Source organism: Bubalus kerabau, chromosome 9 (genome assembly GCF_029407905.1).
Source record: "Bubalus kerabau isolate K-KA32 ecotype Philippines breed swamp buffalo chromosome 9, PCC_UOA_SB_1v2, whole genome shotgun sequence".
Taxonomy (NCBI): Eukaryota; Metazoa; Chordata; class Mammalia; order Artiodactyla; family Bovidae; genus Bubalus; species Bubalus kerabau.
In genome coordinates, this window is record NC_073632.1 from 20,336,164 (window position 1) to 20,360,107 (window position 23,944).

General features: G+C 42.3%; 1 protein-coding gene across 4 annotated transcripts in view; it reads left to right on the top strand.

Annotated features, from left to right (window-relative positions):
- The window catches only part of KCNQ5 (potassium voltage-gated channel subfamily Q member 5), a 621,800-nt gene that overhangs the window by 476,117 nt on the left and 121,739 nt on the right, over positions 1 to 23,944 (top strand). For all 4 annotated transcript variants that reach the window (XM_055534790.1, XM_055534787.1, XM_055534789.1 and 1 more), the window contains exons 4-5: positions 7,650 to 7,825; positions 8,387 to 8,512. In XM_055534790.1, coding sequence (XP_055390765.1) covers positions 7,650 to 7,825; positions 8,387 to 8,512 — 302 coding nt within the window. The remainder of the gene's footprint in view (positions 1 to 7,649; positions 7,826 to 8,386; positions 8,513 to 23,944) is intronic.

A 23,944-nucleotide genomic window follows, 5' to 3' on the forward strand; every position in this document is an offset into this window, starting at 1 on the left:
TTCCCTTCCCCCGCCACCAGAGGGTTGTTCCAGGCATTGCAGAATCTTTAGCAAGCAACCCTGGTCTCTACCACTAGGTGGCAGTAGCAACTCCTTCCCACTTACAACAACCAAATACATCTCCAAACATTTCCGGATGCCCCCGGGAGGAAAACTTTCCCCTCTGACAACCACTGGTGCACATAAAGCATTTAGCAATGCCTGGTACATGGATGGGACATGATAAATATTTGCAATAGTGTGATGATCAGATGAATGAATGAATGAATATTCATTTTAATGCAAGTGTCCTAGACAATGCTTGACCCTTAATTAACTGCTTCACACACTAACAGATGAACAAAGGAATTTGAAGCCAGTGAGGCTCAAGGCTGTCTGTGTTTGTTACACTGTACTAAAATGTTCTGTCTTCTCTTAAATGCTCCTACCTTGCAAAAAGAAAACCATTTTAGACAAATAGCTACTTGTGCAGCTTAAGTTGTTCTACCCAAATTCCACTCTGCTTTATTGAAATGTAATTGACATAAACATGGTGTAAGTTTAAGGTGTACAATCTATTGATTTGACCTGCTTATAGGCTGCAAAGTGATTATTAGTTAACAACTGCATCATTTCACATAATTGCCATTTCTTTTTTGTGGTGAAACATTTAAGATTCACTCTATTAACAATTTTCAAATATATAATACAGCATTATTGACTATAATCATCATTCTATACATTAGATCCCCAGAACTTGTTCACCTTGTAACTGGAAGTTTGTAATCTTTCACCAAGATCTCCCCATTTCTCCCCACTACCCTCCTCCAGTAACCATGATTCTAGTCTCTGTTCCTTTGAGTTTTACTTTTTGAGATTCCACATATGAGTGATATACAGTATCTATCTTTCTCTATCTGGATTGTTTCAGTTAGCTTATTGTCCTCAAGGTCCATCCATGTCTTTGCAGACATTAGCATTTCCTTCTATCTCATGGATGAACAATATTTCAATAACGATAGGTAGATCTTCTTTATCTATTCATCCATTCATCGATGGACACAACTTGCTTCCAAATCTTGGCTATTGAGAATAATGCTGCAATGAACATGGGGGTGCAGGTATCTCTTCAAGATCCTGCTTTAGTTAATTCTGGATATATACCCAGAAATAGGATTGCTGCGATAGTTCTATTTTTAATTTTTTGAGGATCCTCCATACTGTTTTCCATAGTGGCTGTACCAATATACATTCTGACCAGCAAAGCAGAAGCGTTCTCATTTCTCCCTATCCTCACCAATATTTGTTATCTCCTATCTTTTTGATAATCACCATTTTAACAGGTTTTTATTTTCATCCCCTGATGATCAGTGATATTGAGCACCTTTTCAATACATCTGCCATTTGTATGTCTTCCTTGGGAAAATATCTGTTCAGATCTGCTGCCCAATTTTTAATTTGTTTGTTTTTTTACTATTGAGTTGTATGAGTTATTTGTATATTATGGATATTAAGTTCTTATCAGCTATGTGATTTGAAAACATTTTCTCTCTTTCATTGCCTTTCCATTTTGTTAATGGTTTCCTTTACTGTACAGGACTTTTCAGTTTTGCTATAGTTTCACTTGTTAATTTTGGCTTTTCTTGCCTTCACTTCTGACGTCAAACCCAAAATATCATTGCCAAGGCCAATGTCAAGAAGCTTACCCCCTGTTTTCTTGTAGGAGTTTTATAGTTTCAGGTGTTACATTTACGTTTTTAACCCATTGTGAGTTAATTATTATGAGTGGCATGCAATAGTGTCCAGTCTGATTCTCTTGCATGGGGCTGTTCAGTCTTATCAACACCATCAACTGAAGAGACTGTTCTTTCCCTTCCCCACAGTGTATTCTTGGCTCCTCTGTCATTAATTAATTGTCCATATACATGCGTGGCTTCATTTCTGGGCTCTCTATTCTGTTCCGTTGACCTTTGTGTGTTTTTATGCCAGTTTCATACTATTTTGTTACTACAGCTTTGTATTATAATATGAAGTGAGGAAGTGCGATGTTTGTAGTTTCATTCTTTGTCAAGGTTGTTTTGGTTATTCAGGGGTTTTTTGTTATTCCATACAAATTTAGAACTAATGTTCCATTTCTGTGGGGGGAAAAAAGCACTTTAATCTGACAGAGATTGCACTGAATCATTGCTTTGGGTAGTACAGACGTTTAACAATATGAATTGTTCCATCAGCATGGAGTATCTTTCCATATTAGTGTCTCCTTCAGTTTCCTTGACCAATGTTTTATAGTTTTCACTGAACAGATTTTCCACCTCCTTGGTTTAATTCCTTCCTAAATATTTTATTCTTTTTGACGCTCCTCTGAATGGGACTTTTTTCTCAGTTTCTCTTCCTGATAAATGGTTGTTTGTGTGTAGAAGCACAACTGATTTTTGAATTATTTATTTTGTGTCGTACAACTTTATTCATTATTTCCAACATTTGTTTCAGTAAAATATTTAGGATTTTCTATATATAATGCTTTGTCATTTGCAAGTAGTGAGAGTTTTACTTTTTCCTTTCTGGTCTGAGTGATTTTTACTTCTTCTCTTGTCTACTTGCTCTAACTAGGACTTCCAACACTATATTGAATAAAAGAGGCAAGCATGAGCATCCTTAACTTGTTCTTGTTCTTACAGGGAAAGTTGTCAGTTTTTTAGCACTGAATGTGATGTTCACTATGGGCTGAGGTACATTCCCTCTATATCCACTTCGTTGAGAGCTTTTATCATGAAAGTGTGTGAATTTTGTCAAATGCTTTTTCTACATCTATTGAGTTGATTATATCACTTTAATTTTCTTTTGTTAATGTGGTATATCACACTGATTTGCAGATATTGAGCCATCCTTGCATCCCTGGAATAAACCCTACTTGATCGTGGTATATGATCCTATTAATGTATTGTTGAATTCAGTTTCCTAGGATTTTGTTAAGGATTTTTACATCTATGTTCATCAGGGATGTGTATTTTTATCTTTGGACAAGGTCCAAAATCTTGTCTGGTTTTGATATAAGATTAGTGCTACTGCTAAGTCACTTCAGTCGACTCTTTGCGACCCTATGGACGGTAGCCTGCCAGGCTCCTCTGCCCATGAGATTCTCCAGGCATGAATACTGGAGTGGGTTGCTGTTTCCTTCTCCAGAGGGGATCTTCCGACCCAGGGTTTGAACCCAGGTGTCCTGCATTGCAGGTGGTCACCTGCACTGTAGGTGGATTCTTTACCAACTGAGCTACCAGGGAAGCCTATTAGGGTAATACTGAGCTTGTAAAATGAATTCAGAAGTGCTTTCTCTACTTCTGTTTTTTTATGAAAGAGTTTGAGAAGGATTGGTATTTATTCTTCAGATGATGTAATTCACCACTGAAGTACTGGACTTTTTTGTTCATTGGGAGGTTTTTGATTACTGATTCCATCTCTTTGTTAGTGATTGGCCTGTTCAAATTTTCTATTTCTTCCTGATTTAGCCTTGTTAGATTATATGTTTCTAGTAAGTTAACTATTTCTTCTAGGTTGTCTGTTTCACTAAGATCTGTTTCTGGGAGTTTGTCTTGTTCTTTCATTTGGAACATATTATTTTGTTTCTTCATTTTCCTTGACTCTCTGTTAATTTCTGTGCATTAGATAAAAATAGCCACCTACACTAGTCTTGACTGACAGATCTTATATAGGAGATGAACATCAACAATTAGCCTAGCCTTTGCTTCTCATTGTCTTTGAAAAGTTTGTAATTGTCTAACCACCATGTTCTTAGTGGCTCCCAGTGGTCAAATATGTGCCAAGACTCATCAGTGTCTCAAGCAGAAGGTCACAGTCATCTTCTGGATGAAGGCCAGTTGGAAGTTGGACCCTCAGGCAGCAGCTGGGAAAGTATGTGATTAGACCTTATCCAGGGAGAAACTGGGAGGTAGGCATTTCACCTGCTCCCTCTGTGCTGCTGCTGCTAAGTCACTTCAGTTGTGTCCGACTCTGTGCGACCCCATAGCCCACCAGGCTCCTCTGTCCACAGGACTCTCCAGGTAAGAACACTGGAGTAGGTTGCCATTTCCTTCTCCAATGCATGCTAAGTTGCTTCAGCCGTGTCCAACTCTGTGCGACCCTATGGACAGCAGCCCACCAAGCTCCTCTGTCCCCAGGATTCTTTAGGCAAGAATACTGGAGTGGGTTGCCGTTTCCTTCTCCAGTTCCCTCTGTACTGGACCCAGTTATTAATATATAGCCATGAAGTGGGGGCGGGGGACTGCGGGGTCCTGAACCCATTAAGAACGTTCTTTGCTATAGCCCTGTAGGACTCCTGGATGCAAGCCCTGTTGGCTGTCAGAGCCAGGTGATCCAGGGGTTTTTCTTCCAAGCAGCAGCCTCAAAAGCTGGGCCACTAGATATGCATAAAAACTCCTCAAGAAGGATACTGGCAAATTGGAGCAGGCCAGATGGAGAGGGCAGGAGACATGTCCACTGGCTCCTGTGACCTCAGGAGAGAACTGCAGTCACTCTCCAGATGTATTTAAATTGGAGGCCTGACCTGTGGCAGCAGCTTGTAAAGTAGGCAAGTAGAATCCTTTCGGGAAAAGACAGGGAGATGGGCATTTCTACAGCCCAGGGCTCATACCCGCTAACATCTGCTTCCCTGTCGGCTATAGTATGTGTGTCTCATGGATGCAAGCCTCACAGCTTTCAGGGCTAGGTGTTTGGGGGGCCAATCCCTCTGGTAGGAGTCTTAAAAATTAGGGTGCTAAATGTGGGGTTCAAACTCTCAGTCTCCCAAGTGTCTGGCACTGTGCTAGGAGTGGGGTTTCTGGTGACCACGTCTCAGCCTCTCTTGCTGTTTAGAGGTGAGCGTTCTCTTTCTGGATTTCCTCCAGAGGGAATTTCTGCATGTGTAGCTGCTCATATGGTGTGTCTGTGGGAGGAGGGCAGTTAGGAGCCTCCCATGAGGCCATATTTAAAGGCCACACCTACCCACGCTTATAAAAGGTTTACCTTAGTGAGTTTTGCTTTATACAAATGCCAATGAATGACGGCTATGAATTATTACATTGCTGTAGAATTCCTTGCTGGTTTGATTAACTTAAGAGTATTTTTGATTGATGTTCCAGTTATTAAGCCACTGATGTGGTAAGAGAAGAAAGCTCAAGCTACTTGTAAATGTTTATTAACTTAAGTTTATTCTATAAACATTTACTGAGTGCCCGCTCTGTTCTAGGTACTTGGGATACAAGTATCCAACCTTGTGGAAGCTGTAGTCTCCTAAGTAATGGACTACAGAAACAATACATACATACATACATAAAAATAAGACAAGAGTACTCACAACTTCTAAAATAGTAACCTGGGAAATAGCTAGATGTACCGACAGCAAAACTCCAGCGGATGACTATAACCCAAGCAGAAGCATTTTTGTTTGCTGACTCATCGGTGCCATTTGGTTGCTCACTTATGACTTCATTTCACTGAATTCTGACTTTCTGATCTGAATTACAATAAGGGTGTTAAATCAAATCTGTGGTTACCTTTGCATATTTTGTGACTTAAAATCTTTAGATTATGATTCACTGCGAGCATAGTTGTTGAAACTGTCTCAGACCTACAGGGCTTCTTTTACTTCCTCTAGGTTTTGTCTACTAAAAACATACTTTGGTGCTGTAGTGTAACCGCTCTATAGCTAATTTTTAAAAACTGATACAATATATATTTTCTGTGTTTCACTTTTTTCATCTAGAATATCTAACAGATATTGGTGTTACAAGGATTAAAACAATATGACATTTGAAAAAAACTTAAAACTAAAGAAAATGCCTGCATAAAGTAAATTTCAAGTCTGTGTTTTCTGCACCCACACTAGTCATTTATTTATTTCAACTATTTCTAATATTTTAGCATAGTAAGTAGGGTATTGTATCTTTTTCTTTGTACACTTGTGAGGAAGTAGTACTACAATGAGAAATAGAAGCATAATGTATATCCAGCAGGGCCATATAAGGAATGTTTCTTTGTCTAAACCACTTGTCTCAGAAGAAAATCCCTCCGAATGATGAAAACCAAGAGATGTTTTCACGCTTAACTCTTTAAGTTTTTTCCTGATTTCAAAAGATGTTTTCATTGTTATAAAACTCCAAGATTAATGACATTAATAACTTCAAAAGTGAAAAGTCCTTTATCCACATTCTCATCCCACCTCTCAACCCATAGAGAGAAATAATATTCTATGTATATCCTCACATGTTTTTCCTAGTCGTATAATGTATTTTTTATTAAGTAAGACTACACTGTACATTCTGCTTTGCAACTGACTTCTAGTCACGTAATGTGCCTGGTGTTTGTATTAACATATTTAGTTTCCACTCCTCTCCAATAGCTACAGAGAGAAAGAAAAGGACAAGTTTGTGGCTGGCTGTGCGCCCAACCACAAACTCAGGCAGCCTAAATATCTAACAGTAGAAATGCCTTCCACTGACCCGTGTGCCAACCCCCAACCCTCTCTCCAAGTCCTGACCCAAGAGGGCACCAGGAAAGTGACTCTAAAGATCCTCACAGTCCACACCCAGGGGCCAGACCTTCCTGTGAGCATGAAGGACTGGGCTGAATGAAAAATCCACATTCACTCAGCGGTTAACCCTGATGACCCCAGAAACATAGTAAATGCTGCACCCCGAAGGGTCTGAGTGTTGCTGCCTGGCCTTGCACGCCCACCTGGAGCAGGAAGGACATTTTATTGAGGATGAGCAGGTCAAGCTGACTTTCTATAAAATCGCCATGGGAGGCTATTTATCCCACTTCACTCCTCCCACTTCAAAGCTACTTTCCATCACTCCAATATTTACCCTTGGAGCGATTAAGTCCTCCTTTATCTTTTCTGCACTTTCGTTAGCTGCTCTTTTTAGCAGGTATGATTTAAGCCAAATGTCAATATGTCAGACATTAAATATCCATTCCCATGCACAGTGTGTACCATTACCTCCTCTGTTATAACAAACGGAATGTCAATTAACTTGAGTGCAGAAGTTACACAAAACTGACTGACAGCAGTTTATAAAGGACTACCCAGAGCGCGTGAAGCATTTAGCTTAGTTGAGGCCTTTCTTTCAGTCTGCAAAGCTGCAGATACAACAACAGAAGTGAAGTTTTTTGTAGGAAGAAGCAACAAGCTTTGGGGGCAAGAAAACAGGAAACATGATTGTGCGAAGCAGCACTTTCACAGCTAGACAGGCTATGATGCCTCCACGGCATCATGGGGGAAGCTTCGGGGCTGGGGCTCCTGCCGGCAGGACACCCCCCTCCAACCGTGACACCAGGGCTGCAGTGGGGGGTGCCCCCAGCCCCTAAGCCCCCCCAGAGCACCAGACCTTCCGAAGGCCACGTGCAGTTCTTCGCAAGTTAAACAGGAAGTGGTCCAAACTGGATGGCTAATGCAGAGAACGGCCGAGGGGTAAGAACGAGTCAGCAGAAGGTCCAGTCCTCCACCTTCCGCTCCTCGGCCATCACAGAGCTCACGTGGCGGGCGCCAGCCTGGAGCTCAAGTTCTGCTCCCAGGGCCCCAAATAGGTCCAAAGTGACGCGTTCTGAAATACTCTCTGGGAAAGGAAAACCTCCTGGCCATGCGACTTATGGCTGCTTCAACCTGTTTCTTTCAGATACCATTGTCCTCATCGCCTCCATAGCGGTCGTTTCTGCCAAAACTCAGGGTAACATCTTCGCCACGTCGGCACTGCGCAGCCTGCGCTTCCTGCAGATCCTGCGCATGGTGCGTATGGACCGGCGCGGCGGCACCTGGAAACTGCTGGGCTCCGTGGTCTACGCGCACAGCAAGGTGAGCCCAGGCTTCCGCACCCGCGGCCGCCCTGGTAGCCAAACTCTTAGAAAGCGAACTTGGGCTTTTCAGAAACTGGCTAAAGCCATGCGAGGACACAATGTGGATTATGTAAAAGTCACCATAAATATCCAAGCAGTAGTCAAACACATGAAATCATGCTCAGATTTTGTTTTTTTGTTCCTGTTTCAAGTATTTTTCACCTCTAAAAAATCTCTCATTCTTTTTATAGCTATAAGGCTTCCCTCATAGCTCAGTCGGTAAAGAATCTGCCTGCAATTCAGGAGACCGGGGTTTGATTCCTGGGTCGGGAAGATGCCCTGGATAAGGAAATGGCAACCCGCTCCAGTAGTCTTGCCTGGAGAATCTCAGGGACAGGGGAGCCTGTTGGGCTGCCATCCATGGGGTCGCAAGAGTCAGACACGACTTAGTGACTAAACCACCACCACCACCATACCCAAGCAGTAGTCAAAGACATGAAATCATACTTAGATTTTGTTTTTGTTTCTGCTTCAAGTATTTTTCACCTCTAAAAAAATCTCTCATTCTTTTTATATCTAGGAATTAATCACAGCGTGGTACATAGGATTTTTGGTTCTGATTTTTTCGTCTTTCCTTGTCTATCTGGTGGAAAAGGATGCTAATAAGGAGTTTTCTACATACGCGGATGCTCTCTGGTGGGGCACGGTGAGTGAGAAAATTTGGGTTTATTTATGGGATGTCGTGAGATGTTTCCTTTGAACACAGTGTAGTGATTACCATGAGTGGTCTCAGTAAAACTATAAATGAACTTCCAAAAGGGAAATTTTGTGCAAATACACAGCACTTATAATTATCTGAAGACTTGCCTCATCTGTTTAGGTCTAACAAAGTTCTCTTACAAATCAACTTACTGCTTCATGCGTGCCAGTCTGTTGCAAAATAAAAACGAATAATTTTTTTAACCTTGATTAAAATGTTTAGGGGCTCACTTATTTGTTTTAACTTTGTGGAGCACAGCTTTGAAGTACAAATTGTTGTGTTGTTTGTCACTCATCAGGAAGTTTATCTGAGGCTTTAAAAGAAGAAATAGTAGCTGAACAAAAGCTATGAGTAAAATTGTGGTACAAAAAGGGAAAGAGAAAACAGTGGTAACCATCTGTGAGATCAGAGATTACAGATACTGTGTTTCAAATTTTTCTACTCTTCTTCCTTTATATTGTTAAAGGATAGTTTTCCAAACAAATAAAAGTTAAAACATGGCGAGGGGAGGGGGCGCCGCAAAAAAAAAAAAAAAAGTTAAAACATGACTCTCGTACACATAGAAAATAAAGCATGTGTAAATATTTTAAGTTATTATCAATGAAGGAACTAGGAAGATGTTACAGCCAGTTCAGAGGACTATCCCAAGAACAGAAGTGTATAAAGATTAGGAGTACTGAATGTGCAAGCAGAGGCAAACCTGGCTTCTTCCACAGTGAAAGCAGGAAGTCAGAGGAACCCCCACCAGACAGGATTTATTTATATATCTATAGACAAGAATTACTTTGCATTCCTGCTGAAACTTACACGATCATAAAATAGCTCAAAGGCCATGAAAGGTGCAGAGCCTGCCCCATAAAATCAGAAATCGATAACCTAGAAGAACGTACTCCAAACAACACATAGTTTTCCACTGAAGCAAAGATTGTCTTTCTATTGTAAAGAATTTATTAAACAGTCATTGAATTGTGTACCCTAATAAGAATGTTTTAGGATAAAGGAATGCCTTATACAATGTGTAAACTACATTTCTTTTTATTTTATTCCTTAATATGTTCCGAAAGGGTAAAAATACAACAGCATTAACAGCAGTTAGAGTTGTCTGAAGTCTCTTTGGTCCAGCAAATTTGTTCTCCTATAAATCATTTATAATATTTCTTGAGTGTTAGATTGTTGCCAGAATAAAAATGCATCATCTTCTTAAACTGTGACTGAAGCATTAGTAAGTTTGTTTGCCAGTTTGCTTTGTGGAGCTCACTGCTGCACTATTCCGCTATTTGTCAGAAGCTCATCAGTGAGAACTAGAATTGTCATCAAAGACGAGGATATCTCATCAGGGCTTGAAGTAAGCAGAACCTGGTACAGCATAGCAGCAATAAAATGAATAAGAATCAGAAGCATAGTCGTTTGAAGATTAAGATTCTTTTTCCTTAGATTGTCAGAGCTAAATGTGTACAAGATTGTGCCACTGATAACAAAGCATCCTGTTGGCTTCATAATTTGATTTCCAACTCCTTGTCCTCCCCCACAAGCAATAATGACCACTTTGAAAGAAGGAAAGGGGAAAACCCAAAAGAGAGCTGTCATCTGACATGCCTAAAATACTTTTCATGTGCTGAGAACGAATGAAAATGTATGACTCATAGTGGGGATAAACTGAGTAAACTGAGCAAAAAGGAGGTTTTTCTAGCCAGCAAGGAGAAGACAGCAATTTGAATTTTAGTTTTTGCATTGCTGTGAAGATCCTAATGTGGCTGAATGACTGAGACCCTTGGGTGCCCTCTGTACCGAGGTGCAGCTGCTGGTGCATCCACCTGGCACCTCTCTAGCCTTCCTTCCATCATCTTCCTTTCTCCTTCCTACTACTCTCCTTCCTACTTATCCCCTTCCTACTAATCTCCTTCCTACTGCATTGTGTGTTGAGCATGTGTGGGAAACTCTCAATGTACTTAGTCACCAGCTTGTTTCTTTGCCAGAATAACCCACGTAGCAGGTTTCCAAAGGTCATCTCTGTGCCTTTCAGGGAAAAGCAGCATCTATTCATTGATTTCAGGGCAGCAGTGCTATTCGACTGAAGTTTAACCTGTACTTAGGGCTTCCCTGGTAGCTCAGCTGGTAAAGAATCTGCCTGCAATGCAGGAGACCCTGGTTCGATTCCTGGGTAGAGAAGATTCGCTGGAGAAAGGATAGGCAACCCACACCAGTATTCTTGGGCTTCCCTTGTGGCTCAGTTGATAAAGAATCTGACTGCAAAGCGGGAGACCTAGTTCGATCCCTGGGTCGGGATCAACCAAGGGATCCCTGGAGAAGGGAAAGGCTACCCACTCCAGTATTCTGGCCTGGAGAATTCCATGGACTGTATGGGGTCGCAGAGTTCGACACAACGGAGTGACTTTCGCTTCGCTGACTCTGATGCTGGGAGGGATTGAGGGCAGGAGAAGGGGCCGGCAGAGGATGAGATGGCTGGATGGCATCACCGACTCAATGGACATGAGTTTGGGTAAACTCTGGGAGTTGATGATGGACAGGGAGGCTTGGCATGCTGCGATTCATGGGGTCTCAAAGAGTCGGACACGACTGAGAGACTGAACTGAACTGAACTGAATCTGCACTTGGCAGAATCTTTGAATGGCCTAATTATATCTCTTTCTAAAAAAAAAAAAATCTAGTCTTGACTACAGAAGCAAAAATTTTCTAAGATATTGAGCTTCCAGGAATGAAAAAATGCCTTGTTGGTCCATAGTGGGTTTGTTGATATTAGCTAACTCATTAATGAAATTCTCTGAAGCCATAAAAAGCAAACAAGAGTACTTACTAGTTCTGTCCTTATAAGAAGAACATATACTAGGTCTCCAATATAAAGTAAAACAAATATAGAATACTCCACTGTGCTTAGTCACTCAGTTGTGTCCAACTCTTTGCAACCCCATGAACTGTAGCCCACTAGGCTCCTCTGTCCGTGGGGATTCTCCAAGCAAGAATACTATAATGGGTTACCATGCCCTCCTCCAGGGTATCTTCCCAACCCAGGGATCAAACCCAGGTCTCTTGCCCTGCAGATGAATTCTTTACCAGCTGAGCCACCAGGGAAGCCCAAGAATACTATAATGGGTTACCATGCCCTCCTCCAGGTAGTCTTCCCAACCCAGGGGTTGAACCCAGGTCTCCCACACTGCAGGCAGATTCCTTACCAGCTGAGCCACTGGGGAAGCCCAAGAATACTGGAGGCCATAGCCTATTTCTTTTCCGGGGGATCTTCCTGACCCAGAAATTAAACCGGGGTCTCCTGCATTGCAGGCAGATTCTTTACCAGCTGAGCTACCAGGGAAGCGCATGGAATACTCTACATTTTATTATATATTAATGAAGACCTCAATGAAATCTTTCTAGTTAAAACTGTCCATGTTGCATGTAATGCACACCTTGCTAACTAAGGAAACATCTGGAATACAGGGAAATGAAGGAAATGAAAGAATCCTGATTTGATGAGTTTCTTAGTGCTGGGCTTTGGTGAAAAAAAGGAAATCCCCATTTATTTAAAAAAAAAAAAAAAGCCTGAAGTAGTGATATATAGTTTAAAATGCAGTTTATAGTCTATGGATATAGTATTCAGTGAATTCTAAATATTATATGCAAAACTTTTCTAAGAAGAAGATACTTTCCCCAAACCAACTTTAGGAGGAATGCATAGTGTGATCAGCACTGCTCAAAGCAATAACAATTTAGAGAACTTTGGTCCCTGGAAACTATTCCCATAATAGATGACAATACTCAGCCCATAGTTCATAGAAAGGGCTGGTGTTAAGCCCCTGGCAGGTACCCAACCACAGATGGGGGCTGCATGAATGGATATGGGGAACCTCTACAGCAAAGAAGCAGAGACCAATGTCCTTCCTGACAGACTTACAGCTTCAGGGCAGAAGGGTTTTGGGAATCAGAGTTTCATTGAACAATGTTCTGGACTCTGAAGGAGCAACAGAAGAGGTGTTGATGACGGACGTTGCTGAGGCCAGGCAGCTATAGGAGGAGAGGTCTTCTGATTGTTCGGTGGAGCTCTGCTTAACGTCACTTCCTATCATTATTATCTTCCTTTTCAGTTACTTCAGGTTTATTCTGATAATCAAAGAACAGGTTTTCCTGGAGTTATTTTTTATTATGAGCTCCTTCTTCCCTGTAATTATCTTCCCTCCTTTTGATTTGATTTAGATTTATTCTGAAATAACTTAAGATACCATCCTCCTAAAGTAGTTTTTCCTGGTAATGACCCTATCCTTGAAGGCCAACTTGTCCTTTTTTTATTTACCACTCTTACTGTGTTGAAGATGGTGTTATGGGTTTTCTTTAAAGATGCAACAGCAGCAGATGGTATAAACCTACTCTTGAGGTTTATATAGCCTCCACCTGAGACCTGTGCTTGACATGATTCCTTCAGACATGTAAAGGATTTGGCGTTGGCCAGTTAGTCCTAGAATTTGCTCTTAAAAACTTCACACTTTTCCCAAGCAACAATATGGAAGGCTCTGTATGTAATGCACACTCAACAGTTTATGCAGCCCATATGTATGCCATGAGTTCATCCCCCTACAAAATCTAAGAATAGGAAATGGTGCCGATTTGTGGAAAGAGCAAGGATACCCTCGTCCTTGATGACACTGGTCACCTTTCTGAGAATCAACCCTCCTTCCATCAGGTTTACCAGGACATAGTGTTTTCTGCCGCCTCTTAGAAGCTATTGGTTTCTGACTCAGTAAGACTGCTGGTACAGTAAATAGAAGTGTTTCTCACTACCAATGTGCGACCTGATGGACTCAGAAGCTTTACTTCCAACTATTCAGGATTATTAACAACCAAGTGAAAACTGAGACATACACCCCTGGCAATACTTTCCATACAGTTTAGCGGTTATTAACCTCTCCAAGCCCCACGCCTACCTTTGGGGGATTTATGGGGTATATTGGGCATGAATCCCTGGAGAACTCTTTCTTAAGACATCTGTTCTTAAAATTGGCACACGTGCAACTCTGGACACTTTTCTTCAGTATTATTCTAATAGTATTGAGCACATGCTGTATTTAAAAAAAAAAGAAAAAAAAAACAGTATTATAGTCAGGAGACCAGGGTTCCAACCCCATCGTTAGTGTTAGTAGAGATGTGATATTAAGCAATTGCTTAATATTGCTGTAAAACTGAGAAAATAATAGTACCCAAACACAAAGTTGCTCTGTGTTTCAAATATGACTAGGACATGTGGATTCACTTTATCCAATACTAGATAGTTGTGGCTGCCACTGTTATTGCTTATCTGACCACAAGCCTGGGAAAACAGTAAGGAGTGCTAATGCCCTGAGCCCCTGCCACAGCAGAACCTGTGTTCCATGATGCCACCACCATGGAGTTTCCAGTGTGTAAAGATTGAAAATCTTTCTGACCTACTAGTTCAAGATGACCAAATGTCAAAATTAACTTCATAGATTCTATGGCTACCTACTATCTGAAATTGTATGCTCAGGAAGTAGCCCAAGAGATTACTTGGGCTAAGAGAAGAGAAGAGGGAAGAAAAGAGACTAGAAAGAAGAGAAACAGAGCAGAGAGGAGGAAAGAGCGGGGAGGGAGAAGGAGATTGTTGACAACTGTTGACAGGAATCTTCCCCCTTAAAGGACCCCCTTAGGAATTGCTGGAGGGAATGTAATTTGTGCACCCCCTATGGAAACCAGTCAGAGAAGGTGATGGTACCCCACTCCAGTACTCTTGCCTGGAAAATCTCATGGACGGAGGAGCCTGGTAGGCTGCAGTCCATGGGGTCGCTGAGGGTCAGACACGACTGAGCGACTTCACTTTCACTTTTCACTTTCATGCATTGGAGAAGGAAATGGCAACCCACTCCAGTGTTCTTGCCTGGAAAATCCCAGGGATGGGGGAGCCTGGTGGGCTGCCATCTATGGGGTCGCACAGAGTCAGACACGACTGAAGCGACTTAGCAGCAGCAGCAGCATGGAAACCAGTACAGCTATTCCTCAAAAAAAATTAAGACTAGAACTACCACATGATTCTGCAATTCCACCCTAAAGAAAACAAAAATACTAGCTGGAGAAAATATATGCACCTCATATTCTATTTACAATAGCCAAGATTTACAATAGCAGTGCTGTTTACAATAGCCAAGATACAGAAGCAACCTAAGCACCCATCAACAGTTGAATGGATAAAGAAGATATGTTTATATTTACAGTGGAATATTACTCAGCCATAAAAAAGAATGAAATGATGTCATTTGCAGCAACATGGATGGACCTAGAGATTATCATACTTAGCAAAATAAGTCAGAAAGAGAAAGACAAATACCATATGATTTCACTTACATGTGAAATCTACAATGCAAAACAAATATACAAACATGGCAAAACAGAAACAGAGTTACAGATACAGAAAACAAACAGGTGGTTGCCAGAGGGCAGAGCAGGAGGAAGAGGGAATAAATAGGTGAGGGAGACTGAAAGGTACAAAATAGGTGAGTCCCAGCTATAAAGGGTACAGTGTGGGCAATATAGCCAACAACTGTACGGTGTCTTTGTATGGTGATATCGTAGCTAGATTTACCTTGGTGATGGTTTCAAAATGCTATAGAAATACCAAATCACTGTATTGTGTAACAGGCACTAACAAAGGGCTTTAGGTCAATTATGGCTCAAAACAAGCAAATAAACTCATAGAAAAAGAAACCAGATGTGTGTTTACCAGAGGCAGGGAGTGGAAGGTGAAGGAATTGAATGAGGATGGTCAAAAGGCACAAACTTCCAGCTATAAGTGCCATGGATATGATGTATCATGCAATAAGTATAATGAGCTCTGCTGTGCATTATATATGAAAGTTGCTAACAAAGTAAATCCTAAGCATTTTTAAAACTATATATATACATATATATGTGTATATATATATCCATTTCTTTAATGCTGTATCTATGAAAGATGATGGGTGTTCACTGAACTTATAGTGTTAATTATTTCATGATGTGTTCAAGTCAGGGCATTGTACTGTGCACCTTAAACTTCTGCAAAACTGTGTGTCAATTATATCTCAATAAAACTGGAAGAAAAAAGATTAAATAAAATAAAAATAATTTTAAAGGGACCCCCCTTAGGGGGAAATTATACCGTACTGTGGAAATCTACAAATAGTCTATTTTTAATTTGCTCACATAAATGCATTAGCTATAAACAGCTATTCATACCTGTGTTCTCAAAATCAGACCAGTAAATATTTGTTGATTTGTTGCTTGAAGAAAGGAAGGTAGATTTATATCTCCTGGTCTCCAATTAATTGCACTATTGAAAACAAACAATTAACTGTAGCCTAATCTATGTGTAAATTATAACTTGAACACAGCACCTGCCTCCCATTAAAGAAAAATATTGAGGAAAGCTTGGACCCGAGTTTACATTTGTTTTGCAGTATGATTCCTGAGGGAGAAAACAGTTGATTATTGAGCCCACTAAGGGGCCCCAAGCAGACCTCCGACTTTGCTACCATAATTACTCCTTTCTGCCAATATTTGCAACCCAAAGACTTGCAGAAAATCTTGCCTTACCTGCATGACTGCAGTTGAGGGCAAAACTTCCTCTGAGCTGCTCCCACCTGCTGCAGCCCCTTCCAGTAAATGTCCACCTGGAAGGACAGCACAAGCCACAGGCACCACCATGCCCACTGGTGAGGCCACAGGGGAAGCAGGCCTGTCCTTCTTGTTCCAACCCTTCCCGTCAGGCTGGTCTGCCGGCTTCCACTTCTAGTCATGAAGTGTGACAACCAATTAAAGTATTATTTTGCTAAAACAACACTGCAAGAGATATTGGAACGTTTAAAAAATGTGTTTTTTAATTGTTTAGAGACTTCCCTGGTGACTGAGATGGTAAAGAATCTGCCTGCAAAGCAGGAGACCTGGGTTTGATCCCTGGGTCAAAAAGATCCCCAAGAAAAGGGAATGGCGACCCGCTCCAGTATTCTGGCCTAGAGAATTCCATGGACAGAGGACCCTGGCGGGCTACAGTCCATGAGGTCGAAATGAGTCCAAAAGAGATATTGGAACTTTTTAAAAGTGTATCTTTTAATTGTTTGAATTCAAAACTTTATAACCTTTCCCAGTCAAAAGTCAATGAGTATGAATCAGTAATAAGTAAATATGTATATAAATACATAAATTTTCAAAATTTCACTAACCAGCAGATGTTAAGAGCATAGATCCTAGGGGCTCTGGAAGGAGTCAGAAAATGGAATGACCCTCAATACAGTGGGTTTCCTCCAGGCTTGATTTTTGCCAACTCTTTAAGGTCACACATGCCAACTATAAGCAGGTAATTCCTGCCAGGAGCTCCCAGGGAAGAGGGTGTCTTCAGGGCTCTCTGTGAGCCCACCTTCCTCTAGCTTTACATCCAAATTAGACCAGTTACTGCAGCTCAGTCCCTGGAGCTGCACGTGGCTTCTGGAACACAGAAGTGGGTGCATTGCTGAGCACAAGTGTGGGAGCAGAGACCCAGAAAGGCTACTCAGTTCATGTGCAAAGGACCAACTGAGAAAGCTTCCCAGGGCCTTCCAGTTACTGGGGAAAGGGAAGAAACATAAGGTAGCTGCACTGGGGTACCTCAAAGACAGCTTGACCTGAAAGCCCAGAAAATCAGCAGCCTTCCTGCAGACTAGTGCCTCAGAAGGTAAAGAATCCGCCTGCAATGCCGGAGACCTAAGACTTGATCCCTGGGTCGGGAAGATCCCCTCGAGAAGGAAATGTCATCCACTCCAGTATTCTTGCCCGGGAATCCCATGGATGGAGGAGCCTGCTGGGCTACAGTCCATAGAGTCACAAAGAGTTGGACATGACTGAGAAGTTAACACTTTCACTTTCCTGCAGCCCTCTTCCAGGATGGTTTGATGGAATGCAGCTCCCCGGTGGCTCAGACCATAAATAATCTGCCTGCAGTATAGGAGACCTGGGTTCAATCCCTGGGTTAGGAAAATCTCCTGGAGGAAGGCGTGGCAACCCACTCCAGTATTCTTGCCTGGAGAATCCCCCTGGACAGAGGAGCCTGGTAGGCTACAGTCCATGGAGTTGCAACGAGTCAGACATGACTGAGCAACTAAGCACAACACAACCGAGGTTGCCTTAGAAAGGGAGCAGCCAGGTCAAGCAGGGGGGTCAGTGTGATGCCCCCTGATAACAGCAGGAGGCCCATTTTCCCCCTTTGCAGCCATAGGAAGCAAAATGATCTGCCCCACAGGCACAAAACAGGAACCCTCGCCCCCGCTCCCTGGCATCCTGGTGCTAGATCCTTCCCCAGCCTCACCTTCAACAAAAGGCCCCTCAGCCCTCAACCAAGCAACACCCCAGCGACTGTGAGGTCCAGCAGAGGAAGCAGCTGCTGCAGACTGGGCTGTGGGCCACTCCAGCTCCTCCTGGCCTGGCCCTGGTGGCACAAGGAGAAGGTAGGAGGATCTCGCCGTCCTCCACCCCAGGCAGCCCAGGTGTGACTCTCAGGGTTCATGACACCTCCTCACCAGTGCCATTAGAGGGGCAGCCCTGAGTTCAAAAGGAGGGTGCGGCACTCTTAACTGGACTGAGTATGTGGTCACTTTGCTGTGTCTGGAAGCAGCAGATTAAAACCCACTCAGAGCCCCAAGCCCAGGAGAACAACTCAGATGTGTGACTGGAATGGAAAACAGACGAAGAAATGCAACATTATTGCTGTGACCAGACCATGAAATTTCTCCTTCCGTTTATTATTGTTAATAAACCACTGGAAAGGATTAAGCTGTTTTGCAGAAAAGGTGTGGTAGATTAAACTCCTTCCTGCATATTTAAGGTTATGAACCTGTCATGAGATGTAGCCAGGAGTGTTTTATCTGCAATCAGAATCCCTTCCGAGACTGTCAGGGGCATCTGGTTCGCTCGGCTGCTGTTTTGCACAGCACGTTCTTTCTCACACCCTCACAGCCCAAACAAGCCCTCCCCGTTCCAGGCCCTTCTGTCCCCGCAGGTGATCCTCCTTGTCCTTCACTGCAGGTGATGAAGCCACCGTGAGCTTTTCCAGCCCAGCTCCCTCTTCACGTTGTGTTCACACAGTCTCCACCCTGTGGAGGATACGTTCATCCACACGACCAAGGCTAGCCCTCCACCATGTGCCCTTCCCCTCGGCTTGCTGTTACTGCTTAGTCACTGAGTCATGTCTGACTCTTTGCAACCCCATGGACTTTCATCTGCCAGGTTCCTCTGTCCATGGGATTTTCCAGGCAAATACTGGAGTGGGTTGCCATTTCCTTCTCCAGGGGATTTACTCCACCCGGGGATCGAACCCGAGTCTCCTGCATTGGCAGGTGAATTCTTTACTGTCTGAGCCACCAGGGGAGCCCCTTTCTTGGGTACCCCCCACCATAAAGCCCCCACCTCCCCTCTGCAGACTCGGCCTCTCTGCAGACAGGCACAGATCCATCCTAGAAATCCCCACCTCACGTCAGAGATTCCCAGGAGTTCTCACCCCAGTTTCTCACTCTGTTTGTTACCAATGTTCTTGAAAGGGTTCTTTATTTGTTTACTAAACACTTAGTGAGGTCCTGTTACTTTGCCGCAAACTTCATGCTAGAAAACAAAGGGTAAAGAAATAGTCCTTCCTTACAGTTGAGGAAATGCGGCCCGAGGGAAAGCAGAGTAGACCACCCCTCATGATGAGAGCCGAGAGGAAATGAGCAGGCCAGAGAGAAACCGGAGGCCGTGCCGTGGACAGTGGGCAGGGGGCCTCTCTGAGGACAGCCAGCTTAGGACAAGATCTGCAGAATGAGAAGGAGCCCTGGCAAGGGGGAATGGCTGCAGGGAGAGGCTGTGCAAGGGCTCTGCGGAAGGATGGCCTTGCCCATTCAAGGAGAGAAAGGACACTGTGGTCAAAGTGCGGTGAGCAGAGGGAAGCCCAGGGCGGTGTGGGGGTGCCGCGGAGACAGGGTCACGTGCTCCACAGCTCAGAGCTTAGAATTTATTCTGAATTTGGTGAACAGCCACTGCAGGACTTTTAGAGAGGAGTAAGAAAATAGCCTGTGCAGGTGTGTGGAGAAGGAAACAAGAGAAGCAGGAGCAAAAGCAGAAAAGGCGATTGAGAGATGACGGCTCATGATCTTCAAGAGCCAGGACATGGAAACAACCTCAGGGTCATGACAATGGATCAACAGGAGGGTGTGGTATACACATGAGGGGACTGCTACTCAGCATGGAAAACGAAGAAACTCTGCCAACTGCAGCCACGTGGATGGACCTTGACCTCTAAGTCCAACAAGTCAGACAGGGACAGATACTGTATGATCTCACTTATATGTATTTTTAAAAAAATAAAAATGAGCATAGAAGGAGCATACTTCAACATAGGCCCTATATGATAAGCCTACAGCAAACATTATTCTCAGTGGTGGAAAACTGAAAGAATCCCTAAGACCAGGAACAAGACAAGGGTATCCACTTTCATCATTATTATTCAACATAGTTCTGGAAGTCCTAGCTACAGCAGTCAGAGAAGAAAAAGAAATAAAAGGAATCCAGATCAGAAAAGAGGAAGTAAAGCTCTCACTGTTTGCAGATGACATGATACTGTACATAGAAATCCCTAAAGATAATATCAGAAAATTACTAGAGCTAATCAGTGAATTTAGCAAAGTTGCAGGATACAAAATCAATACACAGAAATCACTTGCATTTCTATATATACTAACAGTGAAAAATCATAAAGAGAAATTAAGGAATCAATCCCATTCACCATTGCAACAAAAAGAATTAAATATCTAGGAATAAACTTTCCGAAGGAGACAAAAGAACTGTATACAGAAAATTATAAGACACTAATGAAAGAAATCAAAGATAACATAAACAGGAGGAGAGATATTCCATGTTCCTGGGTAGGAAGAATCAATATTGTGAAGATGACTATACTACCAAATGCAATCTACAGATTCAATATGCTCCCTGTTAAATTACCAATGGCATTTTTCACAGAACTAGAACAAAATATTTCCCAATTCATATGGAAACACAAAATACCTCGAATAGCCAAAGCAGTCTTGAGAAAGAAGAATGGAGCTGGAGGAATCAAGCTTCCTGACTTCAGATTATACTACAAAGCTACAGTCAGCAAGACAGTATCGTACGGGCACAAAAACAGAAATAGAGACCAATGGAAAAAGATAGAAAGCCCAGGAAGAAACCCATGTATCTATGGGTGCCTTATTTTTGACAAAGGAGGCAAGAATATACAATGAGGCAAATACAGCCTCTTCAATAAATGGTGCTGGGAAAACTGGACAGATACATGTAAAAGAATGAAATTAGAACATTTCCTATTACCACACACAAAGATAAACTCAAAATGGATTAAACACCTAAATGTAAGGCCACAAACTATAAAATTCTTAGAGGAAAACATAAACAGAATACTTGATGACATAAATCAAAGCAAGATCCTCTATAACCTACCTCCTAGAGTAATAGAAATAAAAACAAAAGCAAACAAGTGAGACCTGATTAAACTTAAAAGCTTTCACACAGCAAAGGAAGCTATAAGCAAGGTGAAAAGACAGCCCTCATAATGGGAGAAAATGATAGCAAATGAAACAACTGACAAAGGATTAATTTCCAAAATATACAAGCAGCTTATACAACTCAATACCAGAAAAGCAGACAACCCAATTAAAAAGTGGAAAAAAGACCTAAACACACATTTTTCCAAAGAAGACATAAGGATGGCTAACAAGCACATGAAAAGATGCTCAACAACGCTCATTATTAGAGAAATGCAAATGAAAACTACAATGGGATATCACCTCACACCAGTCAGAATGGCCATCATCAAAAAGTCTACAAACAATAAATGCTAGAGAGGGTGTGGAGAAAAAGGAATTCTCTTGCACTGTTGGTGGGAATTTAAATTGATACAGCCACTATGGAAGACAGTATGGATATTCCTTAAAAAACTATGAATAAAACCACCATGTGACCCAGCAATCCCACTCCTAGGCATATACCCTGAGGAAACCAAAATTGAAAGAGACACATTTATCCCATTGTTCATTGCAGCACTATTTACAATAGTTAGAACATGGAAGCAACCTAGATGTCCATCGACAGATGAATGAATAAAGAAATTATGATACATATACACAATGGAATGTTACTCAGCCATAAAAAGGAACACATTTGAGAGCTCTAATGAGGTGGATGAACCTAGAACCTATTATACAGACTGAAGTGAGTCAGAAAGAGAAAGATAAATATCATATTCTAATGCATATATATGGAATCTAGAAAATTGGTCCTGAATAATTTATTTACAGGGCAGCAGTGGAGAAACAGACATAGAGAATAGACCTATGCACGTGGGGAGAGGGGAGGAGAGGGTGAGATGTCTAGAAAGAGGAACATGGAAACTTACACTACCATATGTAAAATAGATAGCCAACGGGAATTTGCTGTATGGCTCAGGAAACTCAAACAGGGGCTCTGTATCAACCTAGCGGGGTGGGATGGGGCGGGAGATCGGAGGGAGGTTCAAAAGGGAGGGGATATATGTATACCTATGACTGATTCATGTTGAGGTTTGACAGAAAACAGCAAACTTCTGTAAAGCAATTATCCTTCAATTAAAAATAAATAAATTTTAAAAAACAGAAAGAGATGAGATTCATGGTTACAGCAGGTTTGGGAGGTGGAGTGGAGGAAGGTGGTTAAAAGGTACCAGCTTCCAGTCAGAAGATAAACCAACACCAGGGATGTCAGTACCACAAGGTGACTGACTGTAGGTAACACTGCTGTGTGATATGCAGAAAAGCAAAGAGAGTAAATCCTAAGAGTTCTCATCACAAAAAGAAAAGTGTTACCCTTGTATAGTATCTCTGCAGAATGATGGATGTTCACTAACCCTGCTGTGGTCATCATTTCACAGCAAATGTAAATCAAACCACCAAGCTATGTGCATTGAACACTGATGCACGTTAACCATCCCTTAATAAAACTGGGAAAAGTATAGTAAAAAAGAGGCTGCTACAGAGCCTGATCTACCATGGTGCCCATGAGGACAGAGAGAAGGGAGTGGACTGGGAATATCGAAGCATCGTAACCTGCTGAGGGATTCAGAGAGGGACCTGTGGGGAAGGAGCAGCAAGGGTTCCTCGAGGCTTCCAATTGAGCAGCCCGCACCCGAGGTTTGTGAGATCTTAGTTCCCAAACCAGGGATTGAACCTGGGCCCTCAGGGAATTCCTGACAGTGGTGTTCTTGATTGGGAAGGGATGTAATTGGCACAACAGGCTGGGGGTAATAGAAGTTCTGTCTTAAATATATTCAGTTTAAATGACTGGGCAGCATCCAAAGAGAAGTATCAGTTGCAGATGTGTGGATCCAGAGCTCAGAAGAGTGGTCCGACCTGGAGGTAGAAACTCAGTGTGTTCCTCATAAAAATGGCATTTAAGTCTTGAGAACATTTCAGATCACCTGGCAAGAGAGAGAAAAGAGGAGATAGAAGAGAAAGGAAAAATGAAAGAACAGAATTTTTCAAAAAAGAGAAAAAGACCCAGAAGCAAACCTTAAGAATCTAATATTCTAAGGTTGACTGGTGTAGGATGAGCCACGTAAAAGAAGCTGCCAAAGATGTAAAGCTATGACAAACAGCATATTAAAAAGCAGAGACATCACTTGCCAACAAAGGTCTATATAGTCAAAGCTATGTTTTTCAGTAGTCATGTATGGATGTGAAATTTGGACCATAAAGAAAGCTGAAAGCCAAAGAATTGATGCTTTAGAACTGTGGTGCTGGAGAAGACTTCTGAGAGCCCCTTGAACTGCAAGAAGATCAAACCAGTCAATCCTGAAGGAAATCAATCCTGGCTATTCATTGGAAGGACTGAAGCTCCTTTACTTTGGCCATCTGATGCAAAGAGCTGACTCATTGGAAAAGACCCTGATGCTGGGAAAAATTGAGGGCAGGAGGAGAAGGGGATGACAGAGGATGAGATGGTTGGCTGGCATCTCCCACTCAAGGACATGAGTTTGAGCAAACTCTGGGAAATAGTGAAGGACAGGGAACCCTGGCATGCTGCAGTCCATGGAGTTGCAAAGAGTTGGACATGCCTGAGCAACAGCAACAACAAAGATTTGAAGGGAAAACCATGAAAGTAAGGCAAGAAGAGAGTCTAGGAAGGGTGGTCAGCTGAGCTGGATGCTTTTGGAATGTTTACAGCACAGTGTCCCTTCCATTACCATTTCTGCCTCTCAACAGGTTTCCCTCCTCCAAAAGCTGGGAAAGGTGACATGACCAAGACGGCTGCTGTTAGAAACCACTGGCAACCCTGTCCCTGTGTCTACCTCTC